The 17,973-nt window shown below is 36.7% G+C and overlaps 3 protein-coding genes across 4 annotated transcripts; all 3 read left to right on the top strand.

Annotated features, from left to right (window-relative positions):
- Positions 1-523: 523 nt before the first annotated feature.
- LOC140056273 (dipeptidase 1-like) lies at positions 524-6,920 on the top strand. The gene is made up of 10 exons (XM_072101588.1): positions 524-744; positions 1,780-1,927; positions 3,377-3,506; positions 3,926-4,076; positions 4,194-4,266; positions 4,548-4,724; positions 4,821-4,932; positions 5,508-5,583; positions 6,047-6,182; positions 6,487-6,920. Exons 1-10 carry the CDS (start codon positions 575-577, stop codon positions 6,604-6,606), a joined length of 1,293 nt encoding a protein of 430 aa, XP_071957689.1. The 5' UTR covers positions 524-574; the 3' UTR covers positions 6,607-6,920.
- A 560-nt stretch (positions 6,921-7,480) lies between these two features.
- LOC140056398 (dipeptidase 1-like) lies at positions 7,481-12,617 on the top strand. The gene is made up of 10 exons (XM_072101760.1): positions 7,481-7,635; positions 8,169-8,316; positions 8,912-9,041; positions 9,460-9,610; positions 9,890-9,962; positions 10,244-10,420; positions 10,517-10,628; positions 11,204-11,279; positions 11,743-11,878; positions 12,183-12,617. Exons 1-10 carry the CDS (start codon positions 7,496-7,498, stop codon positions 12,300-12,302), a joined length of 1,263 nt encoding a protein of 420 aa, XP_071957861.1. The 5' UTR covers positions 7,481-7,495; the 3' UTR covers positions 12,303-12,617.
- A 559-nt stretch (positions 12,618-13,176) lies between these two features.
- On the top strand, positions 13,177-17,894 carry LOC140056535 (dipeptidase 1-like). 2 transcript variants are annotated; one of them, XM_072101933.1, is made up of 10 exons: positions 13,177-13,331; positions 13,865-14,012; positions 14,608-14,737; positions 15,156-15,306; positions 15,586-15,658; positions 16,006-16,182; positions 16,440-16,551; positions 16,849-16,924; positions 17,013-17,148; positions 17,419-17,894. In XM_072101933.1, exons 1-10 carry the CDS (start codon positions 13,192-13,194, stop codon positions 17,536-17,538), a joined length of 1,263 nt encoding a protein of 420 aa, XP_071958034.1. In that variant the 5' UTR covers positions 13,177-13,191; the 3' UTR covers positions 17,539-17,894. The 2 variants fall into 2 exon arrangements, with proteins under 2 accessions (XP_071958034.1, XP_071958035.1); XM_072101934.1 differs by lacking the exons at positions 16,849-16,924; positions 17,013-17,148 and having other exon boundaries at positions 16,440-16,491; positions 17,433-17,894.
- The last annotated feature ends 79 nt before the right edge of the window (positions 17,895-17,973 follow it).

The following is a 17,973-nucleotide window of genomic DNA, read 5'->3' as shown; positions in this document are numbered from 1 at the left end:
CGTTTGTTTAGCTGTTTAAACCATCTCGACTTTATTCCAAGTCTACCGGTCACCGGTACTTTATCAATCAAGCCGCGATGGTCATTGGTCAAGCAGGGGTCAAGAAATGTAAAAAGCTCGATTTAAAACAAAAATGTAGACACTTCTATAAAGGATTATGTGGATGTTTTCGATGTCGTTTGAGGAAATCTTGATTTGTGTTTTAATTGTTTTCAATTGTTGTTTAAAATGATTGATATAATATTATAGGCCTGCACACAAAATAAGAAAAAGAAACACCAAATTCTTATGACCTCTTGAAAAGAAATATACAATAAACTGAAATCAAGTTAGTATATGTATGTATTTCCCATATCAGCAACAGCTGACCAAAACTATAGAATTCGATTGATGAAAAGTTGATAAATCATTTTTGTCGATGCATGTCATGTGTCAGATAAATCAGCCAATCAAATGATGTTATTCTTAATAGAATTAGTTTATGAAGGCCTCGCTTAATCAACACTGTGTACAAGGCGGCTGACGCGCACAGGCATTGGAACTATCGTAGTTTATAAACAACTTTTAAGACAAGATGGCAAATATGGATAGAAACAGGATTGTAATGATCGTAGTGGGTAGCATTGTCATCGTAGCTATTGTTGCGGTGGCGATCGCCATTCCCGTGTCTCGTAATAATCGGGAAAGCACTAGTACGTTAGAACACGCCCAAGACTTGATGACAGAAACACCTCTTGTTGATGGGTGAGTGTAAAAAAAACATGTTATCTTCTTGTTCGTAGTAGCAATTGTAGTTTACAGGCATTCTTTTAAACCTAAGAATCAATTGATTGTCATAACAAAAAAGACAGAGATGGGTATCAGAGTTCCGTAGCCTCGTAGGCCTACTTTGGTGGTCTCTCTGCGAAGTTAGTTACTTATTTTTCGTAGTACTTTAAGTGCAACTTCTAACTCCGGAAAAGATCAAATCATTACCGATATCATTACATTAGATGGGTTCGCTTTCTGGAAAAGACAAATTTAAACTGGCCAATCGGGAAAAAATCAGGAAATTAAATAATTGAATCTAGATAGTAGGCCTGGACTTGGTACTTTTAATAATGTATTAAAGTATATGGTCTATGTTATAAAGACTTCATAATTTGATTATGAATGAATAATATATTTCACTTTTCCATAAAAACATTTTGATACAAGTAAAATACTGGATTTACCTTTCTTGCTCATTTGAGTTCGCTTTTATCCAGAAAACTATACCAAAGGTCTACAATAGGCTTAGTGAGCAAGTCCCAACGTTATAAATCTCATCCATAAACCAATCACTAAAAATGTGCGAAAATAAACAGTTCACCACCATATTATAATAGTAGGCTTCATTTGCTTACAGATGGGAGAGTCTTACGTAAGATTATGAAATGTCCCCAGGCTTAGCTAACCCTGACATCTGTCACTACCATGTGTTCTCACAGGTTTTCTGAACACTTGTATTTGGGTAATGTAGCAACACTCCTTCACAAGACTCAAAATCTGTTAATATAATCAATGCGAGCATAGCATCCTGGTACTCCCAGGGAGTTGTACAACTCCCTGGTACACCCCGCTGTAACAACGCGTTTCAATTATTATATTACATTATTATTTCAATAACGTTTGGCCTAATATTATCGTATCTGATCCAAATTAAGTTTCAATAAAAAAATGCTATCACATATTATTACCTTACCTTACTTATCGGATAAATAACATAAATACCTACCTTTATTTCCATTATTTTCCCAGACACAATGACTTACCATGGCAAATAAAAAACCGAGTGAACAACCAACTGGAGAATGATACAAGCAATTTGAACAGTGACTTGAAAGGCAAGTTTGCAGTATCACACACGGACATCCCTAGACTCAAAACTGGTAAAGTTGGCGCTCAGGTACGTAATTTACGCAACGTAACGCAACGCAGCGGCGTATTGACGCAAAGTGCTGTATGACGTAATCACAAGTAAGAATCGACGACCGACGGTAAATTTATTTTACGCAGGTGGGGCAAACACAATTATTGGAAGGGCATTTTCTTACGTTTTGCGTAGATTGCGCGTCGCTAGTAGAAACCAAGGATGTACGCGCGCCGTAACGTACGTAATTTGACCAATCACAGTTCGGATTTTTCCGTCGCTAGTAATGATTGGCCAAATTACGTGCGTTGCCTCATAGTGGGAAACCAGCTTTAAACTACGTATATTTGCAGTGTTGCTGCTTATTGCATCCATTTCTCATTTGCATATAACATAGACGCTGCTTTGAAACACAATATACACCAAACTACATAAGAAAAGAAAGAACGTCACCTTTACCACAATCGAGTGCAAGTTTGTTGGTCTTGAGTTTCAGTTTATTTAGTAGGCCTAAATGTAGATTGTTGGTTTGAGAACAATTGGCGAGGTTTTCCGTAAGCATTTTGAGGCCTACTTCGAATTCGATAAGAAATCACGTCTGGTTGGGCAAAATTCATAATTGATTATTGTGAAACTATTCTGATAAATATTTCTTCTCGATTTTGCAATGTTAAATCTTTAGTAGTCGATTTAGTAGATTTTGCAACCAATGCACTCAGATATGTATAATGTAGGTCTATATTTATGTTTTATCCAATTTTATATGGCAAAGACCATAGACTTAGCCTAATGTAATAAAGTTTCTCACACTACTCCTATGTAATTCTCCTTTTTTCTGTAGGCCTAAAGATTATGCCAACCTCACCTCAACCTCAAGTATTACCTGAAGTTGTTTGAATACCCCATGTCAATATTAACAACAGTTCAAATATTGACTTTCCGCAAATTATATCGGCACGTTCATCTTCAGTATCCGACTGTATTATTTAGTTAAAAGTTCAAATACCTGTAAATATTTACAGCAATATAACGTTTCAAATGCATAAATATTATTATCAGATCATATTTGTTTGATTAAGAAAATTAACGTCATTATGGCGACTCGCCACATGGTACGATTGAATCGGATCAAATCTTAAAATGGAATTTCTCAGAGATGAATGTGTTCTTTTATTTTTTCCTTTACGTCTCAACATACAATTAATATATTTATTTGTAAGTTTGAACAATTTATTATGATTATGATACATTTTTAAACAAATTTCTCAGGTTTCGTATTTGTTAACTAATATTTAGTTTCAGTCCCTCTTTTAAATATTTGTTAAGATTTAGAACTCGTACGGTAATTGCAAACTGTTTGGCCTGCCTACTGATAGAAACTAGAATTGCTGTATCTATGCAACACTTTTTGTAGTAAATCTGTTTGTCTTTTTGTAGAAAAAGGCAATATTTTTATCTCAATTTAATATTTGCTTTCTTTTAAAGTTCTGGGCGGCCTACACCTCATGCAATTCACAATATAAGGACACCATACGTCACACCATTGACCAAATTGACGTGATTAAACGGATGTGTGACAAATATGACGCGTTTGAGTTTGTCGACTCTTCTGAAGGTAGGCCAAAAAAAAGGACAATTTGCAAGATTCATAGATTTAGAAGCTTTGTGGGAATTTTACAAACTCATGCCATCTTGTTTGCACAGGTGTAATAGAAAAACCCCCTATTTAGTACATATTAAAGTAATGACTTAAGAGTAAGTATCCGCTATCTGGACGTAGACCCCTACTACCGTGCTAAGTATAATCAGCAAAGTCTGATAAGTTATTCATACAATTTTGGAGAATAAGCAAACAATAAAAACATATTACTGATAATTATAAATCAATAATGTGCTTGCTTATGAGTATAATTGCATACTTAAGCTATTGTATCAGGCGCCTACTGTTGGACAATCGTACAATCTCATTTCTAATTCCCAATATAAAGTTTTATTGTAGATACAGTAAACACAAGTAATAATCGTTTGTTATAGGTATCAGGGATGCGTTTAAACGTGGAAAAATTGGAGGACTGATTGGCGTAGAAGGTGGTCACAGTATGGATAGTCACATGGCAGTATTGAGGGCGCTTTACGCGCTAGGAACAAGATACATGACGATAACACATAGCTGTAACACACCGTGGTAGGTAACACAAACAGTGAAAATATTTTTTTATAACATAGACTTTTAAGGACATTTATTTTAGATAGAGAAAAAAAAATGTAATGCATGGTAATGGTTATCTTTTATCATCTACAGGTCAGATAACTGGTTGATGGACGAATTACCAGAAAGTGAGAGAGAATTTAATGGTCTCACAAATTTTGGAAGAGTATGTCTCAAAGTTGTTTAAGCTTGATTCTTACTAAGACGCATGCGCAACGCAATAAGTAATTTGACCAATCACAACCAATGTATTATAAGGTGTATTCTGACGCTTGTTGCCATTGGTCAGCTTGCTTGCGTTACGCTTTACGTCATTGCGTTGCGTCATAGTGCTTGAATTCGTTTGGTGAACTCTAAAGAAAAATAATTTGCACAAAACAGCAGGACAATAAAAGTTTATGAGTATTTTATTTTCGTTAATTCACATTTGTATTTTTTTTTTGACAGGACATTATTAAAGAAATGAATCGTCTGGGTATGATAATCGATCTTAGTCACGTGTCTGTTGACGTCATGAAACAAGTTCTAGAACTGAGTGAGGCACCTGTAATGTTTAGCCATACATCGGCTTTTACTTTGTGTAATCACTATCGTAACGTGAACGACGAAGTCCTTGCAATTGTGGTAAGAATAAATGGGTAATATTGTTAGAATAGACACACAAAATCAGTTTGTTTCGACTAGAACCAATACGGTAACTAAGATTTTCCCCCTTTACAGAAAGATAAGCAAGGTGTTGTTATGGTGAATTTTTACACAAAATATATTAACTGTCCTCCAAGTTTGATTCCTGGTACAAACGACTCGTATGCGAACCTGACTCAAGTTGCTGGTAAGAACTACATTGTCTAAAGCTTGGTTCCCACTAGCCACGCAACGTAACGCAACCTACGCAACGTAAAAAAATACCCTTCCAATAATTGTGTTTCTCTCGCCTGCGTGAAATCAAACCTTTTTGCAGCACTGTTGCGTCGTCTGTCCTATTTGTGATTACGCAATACATCACTTTGCGTCAATACGTCGCTGCGTTGTGTTCTAGTGGGAACCACGATTTAGGAATAAACGCAATGACGTAAGGCAACGCAATATTATAATTTGACCAATCACAAGCGAGTCGTTTATCATTGTCAATTGGTCAACTCGCTTGCATTGCGCTTACGTCCTTTCGTTTCGTCCTGAAGGTTGGTTCCCACAGCGACGGAACGCAATGACGTAGACCCAACGCAAGCGAGTTCACCAATAACAACCGACTGTTCGAATAATCCATCACTTGTGATTGGTCAAATCACTTACCTTGCGTTTATGTCCTTTCGTTACGTCCTAGTGGGAACCACGCTTAATGACACATCGTAAATATACAGTATTAACTGATGATATCTGAATAACATGTTGGTGATTTATTTGTAGATCACTTGGACCATATAAAAAAAATATGTGGCGAAGACTGCGTAGGCATGGGGTCAGATTATGATGGCGTAAATACGTAAGTACATAGAACGAGAGTTATTGTAAAGTTTCATACATTTTTACATCATCATCATCTTCCATACTGTGCATCATCTTCCATACTGTGCATCATCTTCCATACTGTGCATCATCTTCCATACTGTGCATCATCTTCCATACTGTGCATCATCTTCCATACTGTGCATCATCTTCCATACTGTGCATCATCTTCCATACTGTGCATCATCTTCCATACTGTGCATCATCTTCCATACTGTGCATCATCTTCCATACTGTGCATCATCTTCCATACTGTGCATCATCTTCCATACTGTGCATCATCTTCCATACTGTGCAGAATCTCATTTGAGTATAGTCACACATGGGTTGGTCACATTTATCATAATTTTCCTTCAGAAATGTTGTGTTCCACACGTACACATATCTGTGTATTATCATATTTGTTTTCTCTTTGTTGATTAATATTATTTGACTTGCAGAGTGCCTGAAGGACTAGAGGATGTGTCCAAATTTCCTGATTTAATTGTCGAACTCCTTAACAGAGGTTGGACTGATGACCAAATCAAAAAGTTACTTGGTGAAAACATTTTAAGAGTATTTAAAGGAGTGGAAGATGTAAGTAGGCCTACACATGTGGTAAATTAACTAGGCCTATATTAACTAATTGGACTGCGCGTAAAATTGATTTACTCATGTTAACTCAATATAATTCATATATTCATGAAAACGAATCGTTTTTCCATGATGATTTCCGTGTCAGCTGTAGGCCTACCTAGTGGAGCTAGCTTAGTGGTTGCCGTCCAGGGTTCAATCCAAATCTGGTGTAACTCACTGGACTCTTCCAAATCCACTCCCAAATGAGACTTGGTTTATAGTAGGCCTGTTCATCCTGTAACTCCATTTTTTAAAATTATTTCAGACTCGTGATAAACTTTCAAAAAGACTTCCAGATGAGTCATCAATGCCCAGAGATAGTGGTGGAGAAGTAAACAACACATGCCGAACTTACGTTCACAATCCGCCTGGCCGGGAACAATAATTCTGATGTGCAAAAAACCTGAAGCTTCACTCCGGCCCACTTCTATAGCCGGCCAAAGCGAGCCACACATAAAAGCATAATTTTAATATTTGTACAATAATGAATCACCTGTATACGATAAGGAATGTGTACAAAGAAAAAGTATACAGTATTATCAGGAAGTTAGATTGCTTGATGTTTAGTCTCTGTCAACTATGTTATCACATTTTTACTCATTAATATTGTTTGTTGCAAATAAATGTAAATGAAATATAATTTCTTCCTTCTACCTTGACAAATGTGATCAATTATTGTATTGTGTTATTTTTTATTTGTTTTATGCTTAAAGTATATGTATTTATTATAAGGGTTAGGACACATTCCGCTATATTTCGGTCGTCAATGCTGGGAAATACGATCACGCATGTCCTTTTACGGCCACCATACGTTCTGGTTCCGAGGCCCCCGTAATCAAAATACAGATCAGCGTTCGGACGATACTGGAACCAAACGTTCAATGATATAGTGGTAGGAATTAGATAAAAAGTATTTTTAAATACTTTTCAAAACCTCAGTATTACAACAAGTCTGCTGGTCACCTGTGCTTTAATCAAGCGGCGGTGTCCCCGGGCGCTGGTCAAGCAAGGCGAGTGCTACAAAGGTCAATTGTTTTCTTCAAATAAGCATTACAAACATCAAATCCTTATGACCTCTTTATTAGCAAACAGCTGACCAAAACTATATATTTTGATAAATCATTTTTGTCGATGCATGTCATGTGTGATAAATGAGCCAATCAAATGACTTTATTCATAATAGAATTAGGCCCTTAGTTTATGTGTAACGCGGCCCCCGAACGCGGCTAAACGACGACAGGATGGCAAATATGGATGATAGAAAGAGGATATTAATGATCGTAGTCGCTAGCGTTGTCATCGTAACTATTGTTGCCGTGGCGATCGCCATTCCCGTGTCTCGTAATAATCGGGAAAGCACTAGTCCGTTAAAACACGCCCAAGACTTGATGACAGAAACACCGCTTGTCGATGGGTGAGTGTGAAACATGTTATCTTAGCAATTGCAAACACTGTATTTAAAAAAAAAATAACAATCAATGTGATTGTCATACAAAAATGATATAGGCATAGGCCTAATAGGCCTATAGACTTGTACATTTTGTACAGTAAATATTGTATTTGCATATATGATGAGTTCTCTTCGAGTCCAAAGGTCTAAAGTGTTTATTTGATGAGCAAAGTCTCAAACGCTATAAATCGCATCCATGAGAAAAACAGAAAACAAATCTTGCATAAACCACGTCCTCTTGTCCTATGTAGCAAATATACACTCCTTCACAAGAATCAAATATAAATATAATTGCAGTAACAGCAGTATCCCGGTACACCCGCTGTAACATTTGAATTATTATTTCAATAACGTTGCTAATAATATTGTGTCTGATTCAAATTAAAAGTTTCAATATAAAAAGGCTATCATTAGATTACAGTATTATTTATTGCAAAATGAATATACTGATTTAAAGACGGCATGAGACCTACTTTATTTTCATTTAATTTTCCCAGACACAATGACTTACCCTGGCATCTAAAATACCGAGTAAATAACCAGCTGGAGAATGATACAAGTAATTTGAACAATAACCTGAAAGGAAAGTTTGCAGTATCACACACGGACATCCCTAGACTAAGAGCTGGTAAAGTTGGCGCTCAGGTTCGTAATTTACGCAACGTAACGCAACGCAACGCAGTGACGCAACGTGCTGTATTGCGTAATAACAAGTGGGAACCAACGACGGTGCGTGGTTCTCTCACAAGGACACAATGAAACACCTAAATCGTTTCTCACAGGACGTACGCAACGACGTACGCGCAACCAAATTTACCCAATCACAAATCACAGCACGGACTGTCCGTTGCTAGTATTATGATTGGTTAAATTGCCTGCGTTGCGTGACGTCCTTGCGTTGCTAGTGAAACCTAAAGCTTGGTTCCCACTAGAACGTAACGCAAGGACGTAAACGCAACGCAAGCGTTTTAACCAATGACAAGCGAAGTTATAGACAGTTAGCAATCACAAGCGAATAAGCCATCGCTTGTGATTGGTCAATTCACTTGCGTTGCGTTACGTCCTTGTGTGGCGTCGCTAGTGGGAACCACGCTTTAGCGTCTTTTATTTAGACTCGTAGGCTACGGTGATTGAAACATTTGTATGCAACAATTTTTGTAGTAAAAAAAGTTAAAATCATGAAACATGTTATGAAAAAGGCAATGTTTTTATTTCAATTTATGTTTGTTTTGTTTTAAAGTTCTGGTCGGTCTACACCTCATGCAGTTCACAGTATAAGGACACGTTGCGTCACACCATTGACCAAATTGACGTGATTAAACGAATGTGTGACAAATATGACGCATTTGAGTTCGTCGACTCTTCTGAAGGTAGGCAAAAAACATTGCAAGGTTTATACTTTTAGAAACTTTGTGTTGTTTTTGCAATGCATGTCGGTATTTGTTTGTACAAGTGTATTAGAAAAACATCCTAATCATTTACAGTAGTAGTAATTATGATCGATAAGATAGTAACAATGATTACTAAAATCCACTGTTTCTTGGCGACGATACAATTCGGCAAAGTTCAGATAAGTTATTCACACAATATTGAAAAACAAGAAAACAATAAAAACACATTGCAGATGATTTTATATCAATAATGTGCTTACTTATGGGTATAATAGCCACATACTTAGCTATCACTTTGTATCAGGAGCCTATACTGTTCAACAACAATCTTATTCTTATTTCTAAATATAAAGTTTAAAATATGTAGATCAAAAAAACAAATACACGTTTGTTTTAGGCATCAGGGATGCGTTTAAACGTGGAAAAATTGGAGGTCTGATTGGGATAGAAGGTGGTCACAGTATGGACAGTCATATGGCAGTATTGAGGGCGCTTTACGCCCTAGGAACAAGATACATCACGTTAACACATAACTGTAACACACCGTGGTAGGTAACAAATAAACAGTGAAAATATTTTCTTATAAAATAGTTTTTAAGGAATTGTTTTTTAGATAGAGAAAAAAAAATAGATTTAAGGCCCTTTAGACACCCTCCCCCAAACGAAACTCTATCATGAAATGATAGGAGAGAAAGATTTAAATGTTGGAGGAGTTTTAGTGGCACTGACGTCACCTGATTATTTCTTTGAAATATAATTATTAATTATAATATATATATTAGGTATGTATAAAGCATATAGTAATGGTTATCTTTTATCATATACAGGTCAGATAACTGGTTGATGGACAAATTACCAAAAAGTGAGAGAGAATTCAATGGTCTCACAAATTTTGGAAGAGTATGTCTCAAAGTTGTTTAAGCTTGATTCTTACTAAGACGCATGCGCAACGCAATAAGTAATTTGACCAATCACAACCAATGTATTATAAGGTGTATTCTGACGCTTGTTGCCATTGGTCAGCTTGCTTGCGTTACGCTTTACGTCATTGCGTTGCGTCATAGTGCTTGAATTCGTTTGGTGAACTCTAAAGAAAAATAATTTGCACAAAACAGCAGGACAATAAAAGTTTATGAGTATTTTATTTTCGTTAATTCACATTTGTATTTTTTTTTTGACAGGACATTATTAAAGAAATGAATCGTCTGGGTATGATAATCGATCTTAGTCACGTGTCTGTTGACGTCATGAAACAAGTTCTAGAACTGAGTGAGGCACCTGTAATGTTTAGCCATACATCGGCTTTTACTTTGTGTAATCACTATCGTAACGTGAACGACGAAGTCCTTGCAATTGTGGTAAGAATAAATGGGTAATATTGTTAGAATAGACACACAAAATCAGTTTGTTTCGACTAGAACCAATACGGTAACTAAGATTTTCCCCCTTTACAGAAAGATAAGCAAGGTGTTGTTATGGTGAATTTTTACACAAAATATATTAACTGTCCTCCAAGTTTGATTCCTGGTACAAACGACTCGTATGCGAACCTGACTCAAGTTGCTGGTAAGAACTACATTGTCTAAAGCTTGGTTCCCACTAGCCACGCAACGTAACGCAACCTACGCAACGTAAAAAAATACCCTTCCAATAATTGTGTTTCTCTCGCCTGCGTGAAATCAAACCTTTTTGCAGCACTGTTGCGTCGTCTGTCCTATTTGTGATTACGCAATACATCACTTTGCGTCAATACGTCGCTGCGTTGTGTTCTAGTGGGAACCACGATTTAGGAATAAACGCAATGACGTAAGGCAACGCAATATTATAATTTGACCAATCACAAGCGAGTCGTTTATCATTGTCAATTGGTCAACTCGCTTGCATTGCGCTTACGTCCTTTCGTTTCGTCCTGAAGGTTGGTTCCCACAGCGACGGAACGCAATGACGTAGACCCAACGCAAGCGAGTTCACCAATAACAACCGACTGTTCGAATAATCCATCACTTGTGATTGGTCAAATCACTTACCTTGCGTTTATGTCCTTTCGTTACGTCCTAGTGGGAACCACGCTTAATGACACATCGTAAATATACAGTATTAACTGATGATATCTGAATAACATGTTGGTGATTTATTTGTAGATCACTTGGACCATATAAAAAAAATATGTGGCGAAGACTGCGTAGGCATGGGGTCAGATTATGATGGCGTAAATACGTAAGTACATAGAACGAGAGTTATTGTAAAGTTTCATACATTTTTACATCATCATCATCTTCCATACTGTGCATCATCTTCCATACTGTGCATCATCTTCCATACTGTGCATCATCTTCCATACTGTGCATCATCTTCCATACTGTGCATCATCTTCCATACTGTGCATCATCTTCCATACTGTGCATCATCTTCCATACTGTGCATCATCTTCCATACTGTGCATCATCTTCCATACTGTGCATCATCTTCCATACTGTGCATCATCTTCCATACTGTGCATCATCTTCCATACTGTGCATCATCTTCCATACTGTGCAGAATCTCATTTGAGTATAGTCACACATGGGTTGGTCACATTTATCATAATTTTCCTTCAGAAATGTTGTGTTCCACACGTACACATATCTGTGTATTATCATATTTGTTTTCTCTTTGTTGATTAATATTATTTGACTTGCAGAGTGCCTGAAGGACTAGAGGATGTGTCCAAATTTCCTGATTTAATTGTCGAACTCCTTAACAGAGGTTGGACTGATGACCAAATCAAAAAGTTACTTGGTGAAAACATTTTAAGAGTATTTAAAGGAGTGGAAGATGTAAGTAGGCCTACACATGTGGTAAATTAACTAGGCCTATATTAACTAATTGGACTGCGCGTAAAATTGATTTACTCATGTTAACTCAATATAATTCATATATTCATGAAAACGAATCGTTTTTCCATGATGATTTCCGTGTCAGCTGTAGGCCTACCTAGTGGAGCTAGCTTAGTGGTTGCCGTCCAGGGTTCAATCCAAATCTGGTGTAACTCACTGGACTCTTCCAAATCCACTCCCAAATGAGACTTGGTTTATAGTAGGCCTGTTCATCCTGTAACTCCATTTTTTAAAATTATTTCAGACTCGTGATAAACTTTCAAAAAGACTTCCAGATGAGTCATCAATGCCCAGAGATAGTGGTGGAGAAGTAAACAACACATGCCGAACTTACGTTCACAATCCGCCTGGCCGGGAACAATAATTCTGATGTGCAAAAAACCTGAAGCTTCACTCCGGCCCACTTCTATAGCCGGCCAAAGCGAGCCACACATAAAAGCATAATTTTAATATTTGTACAATAATGAATCACCTGTATACGATAAGGAATGTGTACAAAGAAAAAGTATACAGTATTATCAGGAAGTTAGATTGCTTGATGTTTAGTCTCTGTCAACTATGTTATCACATTTTTACTCATTAATATTGTTTGTTGCAAATAAATGTAAATGAAATATAATTTCTTCCTTCTACCTTGACAAATGTGATCAATTATTGTATTGTGTTATTTTTTATTTGTTTTATGCTTAAAGTATATGTATTTATTATAAGGGTTAGGACACATTCCGCTATATTTCGGTCGTCAATGCTGGGAAATACGATCACGCATGTCCTTTTACGGCCACCATACGTTCTGGTTCCGAGGCCCCCGTAATCAAAATACAGATCAGCGTTCGGACGATACTGGAACCAAACGTTCAATGATATAGTGGTAGGAATTAGATAAAAAGTATTTTTAAATACTTTTCAAAACCTCAGTATTACAACAAGTCTGCTGGTCACCTGTGCTTTAATCAAGCGGCGGTGTCCCCGGGCGCTGGTCAAGCAAGGCGAGTGCTACAAAGGTCAATTGTTTTCTTCAAATAAGCATTACAAACATCAAATCCTTATGACCTCTTTATTAGCAAACAGCTGACCAAAACTATATATTTTGATAAATCATTTTTGTCGATGCATGTCATGTGTGATAAATGAGCCAATCAAATGACTTTATTCATAATAGAATTAGGCCCTTAGTTTATGTGTAACGCGGCCCCCGAACGCGGCTAAACGACGACAGGATGGCAAATATGGATGATAGAAAGAGGATATTAATGATCGTAGTCGCTAGCGTTGTCATCGTAACTATTGTTGCCGTGGCGATCGCCATTCCCGTGTCTCGTAATAATCGGGAAAGCACTAGTCCGTTAAAACACGCCCAAGACTTGATGACAGAAACACCGCTTGTCGATGGGTGAGTGTGAAACATGTTATCTTAGCAATTGCAAACACTGTATTTAAAAAAAAAATAACAATCAATGTGATTGTCATACAAAAATGATATAGGCATAGGCCTAATAGGCCTATAGACTTGTACATTTTGTACAGTAAATATTGTATTTGCATATATGATGAGTTCTCTTCGAGTCCAAAGGTCTAAAGTGTTTATTTGATGAGCAAAGTCTCAAACGCTATAAATCGCATCCATGAGAAAAACAGAAAACAAATCTTGCATAAACCACGTCCTCTTGTCCTATGTAGCAAATATACACTCCTTCACAAGAATCAAATATAAATATAATTGCAGTAACAGCAGTATCCCGGTACACCCGCTGTAACATTTGAATTATTATTTCAATAACGTTGCTAATAATATTGTGTCTGATTCAAATTAAAAGTTTCAATATAAAAAGGCTATCATTAGATTACAGTATTATTTATTGCAAAATGAATATACTGATTTAAAGACGGCATGAGACCTACTTTATTTTCATTTAATTTTCCCAGACACAATGACTTACCCTGGCATCTAAAATACCGAGTAAATAACCAGCTGGAGAATGATACAAGTAATTTGAACAATAACCTGAAAGGAAAGTTTGCAGTATCACACACGGACATCCCTAGACTAAGAGCTGGTAAAGTTGGCGCTCAGGTTCGTAATTTACGCAACGTAACGCAACGCAACGCAGTGACGCAACGTGCTGTATTGCGTAATAACAAGTGGGAACCAACGACGGTGCGTGGTTCTCTCACAAGGACACAATGAAACACCTAAATCGTTTCTCACAGGACGTACGCAACGACGTACGCGCAACCAAATTTACCCAATCACAAATCACAGCACGGACTGTCCGTTGCTAGTATTATGATTGGTTAAATTGCCTGCGTTGCGTGACGTCCTTGCGTTGCTAGTGAAACCTAAAGCTTGGTTCCCACTAGAACGTAACGCAAGGACGTAAACGCAACGCAAGCGTTTTAACCAATGACAAGCGAAGTTATAGACAGTTAGCAATCACAAGCGAATAAGCCATCGCTTGTGATTGGTCAATTCACTTGCGTTGCGTTACGTCCTTGTGTGGCGTCGCTAGTGGGAACCACGCTTTAGCGTCTTTTATTTAGACTCGTAGGCTACGGTGATTGAAACATTTGTATGCAACAATTTTTGTAGTAAAAAAAGTTAAAATCATGAAACATGTTATGAAAAAGGCAATGTTTTTATTTCAATTTATGTTTGTTTTGTTTTAAAGTTCTGGTCGGTCTACACCTCATGCAGTTCACAGTATAAGGACACGTTGCGTCACACCATTGACCAAATTGACGTGATTAAACGAATGTGTGACAAATATGACGCATTTGAGTTCGTCGACTCTTCTGAAGGTAGGCAAAAAACATTGCAAGGTTTATACTTTTAGAAACTTTGTGTTGTTTTTGCAATGCATGTCGGTATTTGTTTGTACAAGTGTATTAGAAAAACATCCTAATCATTTACAGTAGTAGTAATTATGATCGATAAGATAGTAACAATGATTACTAAAATCCACTGTTTCTTGGCGACGATACAATTCGGCAAAGTTCAGATAAGTTATTCACACAATATTGAAAAACAAGAAAACAATAAAAACACATTGCAGATGATTTTATATCAATAATGTGCTTACTTATGGGTATAATAGCCACATACTTAGCTATCACTTTGTATCAGGAGCCTATACTGTTCAACAACAATCTTATTCTTATTTCTAAATATAAAGTTTAAAATATGTAGATCAAAAAAACAAATACACGTTTGTTTTAGGCATCAGGGATGCGTTTAAACGTGGAAAAATTGGAGGTCTGATTGGGATAGAAGGTGGTCACAGTATGGACAGTCATATGGCAGTATTGAGGGCGCTTTACGCCCTAGGAACAAGATACATCACGTTAACACATAACTGTAACACACCGTGGTAGGTAACAAATAAACAGTGAAAATATTTTCTTATAAAATAGTTTTTAAGGAATTGTTTTTTAGATAGAGAAAAAAAAATAGATTTAAGGCCCTTTAGACACCCTCCCCCAAACGAAACTCTATCATGAAATGATAGGAGAGAAAGATTTAAATGTTGGAGGAGTTTTAGTGGCACTGACGTCACCTGATTATTTCTTTGAAATATAATTATTAATTATAATATATATATTAGGTATGTATAAAGCATATAGTAATGGTTATCTTTTATCATATACAGGTCAGATAACTGGTTGATGGACAAATTACCAAAAAGTGAGAGAGAATTCAATGGTCTCACAAATTTTGGAAGAGTATGTCTTTAAGTTGTTTAACTTGATTCTCACTAGAACGCAACTCAAGGACGCATGCGCAACGCAATTGTGATTTGTGATAGTGATTACACAAACTAAAAGCCGATGTATGGCTAAACATTACAGGTGATTTGTGATAGTGATTACTATCACTATCACAAATCACAAGCAATTATTATCTGTACTGTCATCAACTTGCTTGCGTTGCGGCTTTTCGTGCTTGCGTTACTGGTACGTCACAGTAGTTGAGAGTTCGATTTTTAAACAAAAAGAAAAATAATTTGCATGGCAAAGCACGACGATTATTTGAGAGAATTTGATTCATATTTGTATTTTTTTTTGGACAGGACATTATTAAAGAAATGAATCGTCTGGGTATGATAATCGATCTTAGTCACGTGTCTGTCGACGTCATGAAACAAGTTCTAGAACTGAGTGAGGCACCTGTAATGTTTAGCCATACATCGGCTTTTAGTTTGTGTAATCACTATCGTAACGTGAACGACGAAGTCCTTGCAATTGTGGTAAGAATAATGGGTAATATTGTTAGAATAGACACACACAATCAGTTTAGATTTGCACGTTGTGTCAACAAAACGCCTAAACGTTTGACATTTCGTCAAGTGCTGATCCAGGCATACGTTTTTGAATATAGGTGGAATGAAATCTGAAAAAAAACAAGCTTCCATCATGGCATCGCATCGCATCAAAAGCTCCGTAATAAATCTTATTACCAAGAGCCTACTATTATTAAATTAACTAAGATTCTCCCACTTTACAGAAAGATAAGAAAGGTGTTGTTATGGTGGGTTTTTACACAAAATATATAAACTGTCCTCCAAGTTTGATTGCCGGTACGAACGACTCGTATGCAAATCTGACTCAAATTGCTGGTACGTTTGTGTTTCCTGTTAAGAACTTCGAGGCTGTAGCCCTACTCTTAAGCTCAGCTCTCTACACTATCAAACTTTATGTGACAAACACATGTGGTGGACATGATGATGTCTCTACCATATTTGGGCATATCACTACTATATTTGGGCACATCAAACTTTTGTTGTCAAACTAAGTTTGATAGTACGTGTAGACAAAGGTTTAGATAATATTGTAGACAGAGCTTAACACATCATCATAGTATAAAGTATTAACTGATGGTATATCTGAATAACATTTTGGTTATTGATTTGTAGATAACTTAGACCATATAAAAAATGTATGTGGTGAAGATTGCGTAGGCCTGGGGTCAGATTTTGATGGCGCGGATACGTAAGTCGTACATAAGAATTTTGCCATAAGTCCGTGTACTATCATATTGTTTTTTCCTTGTCAATTAATATGGTTGTTTGACTTGCAGAGTGCCTGAAGGACTAGAGGATGTGTCCAAATTTCCTAATTTAATTGTCGAACTCCTTAGCAGAGGTTGGACTGATGGTCAAATCAAAAAGTTACTTGGTGAAAACATTTTAAGAGTATTTAAAGGAGTGGAAGATGTAAGTACCCATATGTGGTAAATTAAGACAATCTAATTGGAGTTTGCGTAACATGAACATTATTTACTCCACTGATACTCATTTATATTCAAAATCTTGAAAATGCATCGTTTGTCTATGAAATGATTGCCAGCTCTAGGCCTACTTAGTGAAGCGTTCAGGGTTCAATCCTGACCTGTCAATTCGTAATTCACGACTCTTCCAAATTCACTCCCAATGCCTCAAATGAGACTGTATCCATCTCGTAACATTTTTTTGTATTTATTTCAGATTCGTGATAAACTTTCACAAAGACTTCCAGATGAGTCATCAATGCCCAGAGATAGTGGAGGAGAGGCCAACAACACATGCCGAACTTATGTTCACAATCCGCCCGGCCGGGAACAGTAATTCTGATCCAAAATATGTTATCTTAAAGCTTTACTCCGGCCCATCGCGCATGGCGCAAGGACGACATACGTGCAACGCAAGCGAGTTGACTCATGACAATTGGTCGAACTAAACCGTACTTGCCAATATTCAACTAAGCTGTAACATAAGCACGTACTGAAGACTCCTTAATAGAAATATACTAAACCACTTTTAAACCACCACATTAATCACATTTAGGCCTAGATAAATTCTGCATTGATAATTAAACATTAATAATATTAATCATATTACATGTATGAGTGTTAAAAGTGCGAGCCAGCGAGGTATGCAACAAGTGCGATCCAGCGAGGTATGCAATTGTTTGTTTCAAATAAATGTATATGGAATATAATGTCTTCTGTCTACCTTGACAAATGTAGTCAATATTGTAGTTGTTATTTTATATTCATTTAT

Source organism: Antedon mediterranea, chromosome 8 (genome assembly GCF_964355755.1).
Source record: "Antedon mediterranea chromosome 8, ecAntMedi1.1, whole genome shotgun sequence".
In the NCBI taxonomy this organism is placed as follows: Eukaryota; Metazoa; Echinodermata; class Crinoidea; order Comatulida; family Antedonidae; genus Antedon; species Antedon mediterranea.
The sequence above is the reverse complement of the archived record's forward strand: the minus strand, read 5'-3'. Positions and strand labels throughout refer to the sequence as shown.

Coding starts and splice junctions, on each gene's coding strand:
- LOC140056273 (XM_072101588.1), top strand. CDS start 575: ATGGCAAATATGGATAGAAACAGGATTGTAATGATCGTAGTGGGTAGC. Junction 1,928..3,376: donor CTGGTAAAGTTGGCGCTCAG/GTACGTAATTTA, acceptor TTTCTTTTAAAG/TTCTGGGCGGCCTACACCTC. Junction 6,183..6,486: donor TATTTAAAGGAGTGGAAGAT/GTAAGTAGGCCT, acceptor AAATTATTTCAG/ACTCGTGATAAACTTTCAAA.
- LOC140056398 (XM_072101760.1), top strand. CDS start 7,496: ATGATCGTAGTCGCTAGCGTTGTCATCGTAACTATTGTTGCCGTGGCG. Junction 9,611..9,889: donor CATAACTGTAACACACCGTG/GTAGGTAACAAA, acceptor TATCATATACAG/GTCAGATAACTGGTTGATGG. Junction 9,963..10,243: donor GTCTCACAAATTTTGGAAGA/GTATGTCTCAAA, acceptor TTTTTTTGACAG/GACATTATTAAAGAAATGAA.
- LOC140056535 (XM_072101933.1), top strand. CDS start 13,192: ATGATCGTAGTCGCTAGCGTTGTCATCGTAACTATTGTTGCCGTGGCG. Junction 15,307..15,585: donor CATAACTGTAACACACCGTG/GTAGGTAACAAA, acceptor TATCATATACAG/GTCAGATAACTGGTTGATGG. Junction 15,659..16,005: donor GTCTCACAAATTTTGGAAGA/GTATGTCTTTAA, acceptor TTTTTTGGACAG/GACATTATTAAAGAAATGAA.